The sequence below is a fragment of the Odontomachus brunneus genome, unplaced genomic scaffold (genome assembly GCF_010583005.1).
Source record: "Odontomachus brunneus isolate Ranch 3 - 2012 unplaced genomic scaffold, Obru_v1 Obru_scaffold_007, whole genome shotgun sequence".
Taxonomy (NCBI): Eukaryota; Metazoa; Arthropoda; class Insecta; order Hymenoptera; family Formicidae; genus Odontomachus; species Odontomachus brunneus.
Genome location: NW_022639457.1, coordinates 1795317 through 1797628, shown reverse-complemented (window position 1 = coordinate 1797628; position 2312 = coordinate 1795317). Strand labels below are relative to the sequence as shown.

Sequence of the window (2312 nt, the reverse complement as noted above, 5' to 3'; positions counted from 1 at the left end):
GAGAGAGAGAGAGAGAGAGAGAGAGAGAGCGGGGGGGAGGGAGGGAGAGGGAGAGGAAGATTTCGTTCAAATTGGAAAAGTCGCGAATGAGAATACGTCGGAACTCTTTCGTAATTTTCCATAGGAATAATTTCGCAAATATCTCGATGCCCGATTTGATTATTTTTTCGAATACGTGATTTGTCGCAGAATTATCGGGAAATGTCGCGATGGAGCGGTAATCCGTTACACGCGGCTACCTGTTCTTGGCCGTTTTCGGTCGACGTTTCTGGACTTTATCCGACGGCTTGGAAACACCGCCGTTCTGCTTGACCTCCGGCTTAATTGTTTCGACGGAAGTTGTTCGTCCTTCGGTCTCGACACGGTTCGTCAGATTTTCTTCCGGATCATTCAGCAGCGGTCGATAGCGTTGTTGACTTCGATCGATGGAAGTGGCGGACGAGGAACTGTCATCATCGTTGTCACGGCGCGATCGCTTCGACGTGATGACGAATCTGCTATTCGCCGACTTTATCCTCCGAATGCGAGCTTCGGTGCCGAGCAGATTGTCGCCTACAAACGATATACCCTTTTGACTTGCCGAGTGACAATCATTACAACAATCGCAAGTTAATCGTCACGATTGTTATCGTTACTGAATCACGGAAATTACATTTATCTCATAGGAGATACTGAAAAGCTGAAGCTTTTCTCTTTCTAACGAGCACGTGTGTTGAAACATATGATCGTTGTGAAAGTAAGACTGTCTCCGTTTAAGGAGATGCCATACCTTCAAACATGTTAAATGACGTGACGTAAAACTTTCAGAAATATGTCAAAAGAGCTTCAGCAAAATTACACGCTTAAAAATAACATAATTTTAATTTGCCATGATGTGTGCAATCAAGACGTGTCCTATTTGTACAACGAGACGATCCAAATTTGATAGAGACATCAAAGCTATCTCATTTGAAGTGAGACAGCGATAAGTGACGTCAAATTCCGAATTTTTTTCTGTGCAAGTATTGTAACGTTTGATGTGTACATTTTAAATTAGACTATTAAAAATTTGGTCGTAATCTTTATATTTTATAATATTTTCGCCGCGCATGTATGCAAAAGACATCAGAAAAGAATAACGTGTCGATTTTGGTTTTTATTGACCCTTAAATCAAATCTTTTGGCGAATAAAAATCTTAAACAATTAATTCACCGCCGAGATCGTTGTCACTGGATTCCACGAAGTATTGTTTCTTAACGATGACGGGTTTCTCAACGACTGGTGGCGGAGCGATCATGGTGAAGTGCGCTAAAATTTGTGGGTCGACCGCGGCTACCATCGAGGCCTCGCTAGTAGCTAAGGCGGACTTGGCCATTTGCAATAAAGTGTCGTAATCTTCCGTCTCAGAGGCAATAGCGAGCTCCAGGAATGGATCCTCGACTGGAGCTTCCTCTTGCGCCGTTGATTCTACATCTATGACGCATTAATTGATATACTGAGAAAGAGAAAAGGACCGAGAAAATCGGCCGCCTTCAAAGAAATCTACTGAGCAAATTATGCGTTAGTGCAACAGCAAGCTGTGCCGATATATACTTATTGACCAAATCGATTGAATCAATTCTCTCATCGCAGCAACTCACTCGAATTTCTTCTCAATATACCGTCGTATGATTACTCTCGCGATTCAAAATTGTTGACTCTCGAAAATTATTTTCAAGAATGAACGTCGCGCAAATCTCTCGAGCCAACTTTTGCACAGACAGTTTGCTACTCACGACTCGCGTTCTTCACATTCGTCGCTTCCACGCACCCGGGATCGGCGGACTTATCAATTAGATCCGTGAGATCTGATAACTTAGTTTCCTCCCCGATGGATTGTTTATGCGGTTGGACACCCGTCGTCGCCTCCGGATTATTCTGGGTCGTTCTCGTCTGCTCGTCGGGAACGGCTTTCGGTTCTGTCGTTTTCGCCTGTTTCGCATCGATATTGGTCGGTATGCCCTCCGTCGCGGTGGATAAGTCAAAGTCATGTGCAAAGGCCATTACGTCCAAAGCTGCGGTTAGCGCATCACCAAAACCTGCAGTAACTGCCGACACTTGCGGCTGGTCGACATTGGGAACACTGTAATACATGTAAAGTTATTACACGGCCGCAATGAGCGGATTGATGCGTCGCGTAAATTCTACCGTCGTCGAGGAGAATCAGTTCCAAGATTATATTACGAGTAATATTTGTTTCTTATAAATAAACAATTAATATAACTAGAGAGAGAGAAAGAGAGAGAGAGAGAGAGAGAGAGAGAGAGAGAGAGAGAGAGAGAGAGAGAGAGAG

The 2312-nt window shown here is 43.9% G+C and overlaps 1 protein-coding gene across 1 annotated transcript in view; it reads right to left on the bottom strand.

Annotated features, from left to right (window-relative positions):
- Positions 1-2312, bottom strand: part of LOC116853977 — a 43468-nt gene that overhangs the window by 6996 nt on the left and 34160 nt on the right. Inside the window, exons 10-12 of the mRNA XM_032835389.1 lie at positions 1756-2102; positions 1193-1453; positions 240-552 (exon numbers count right to left, since the gene is read on the bottom strand). Of these exons, the coding sequence (XP_032691280.1) occupies positions 240-552; positions 1193-1453; positions 1756-2102 (921 nt within the window). The remainder of the gene's footprint in view (positions 1-239; positions 553-1192; positions 1454-1755; positions 2103-2312) is intronic.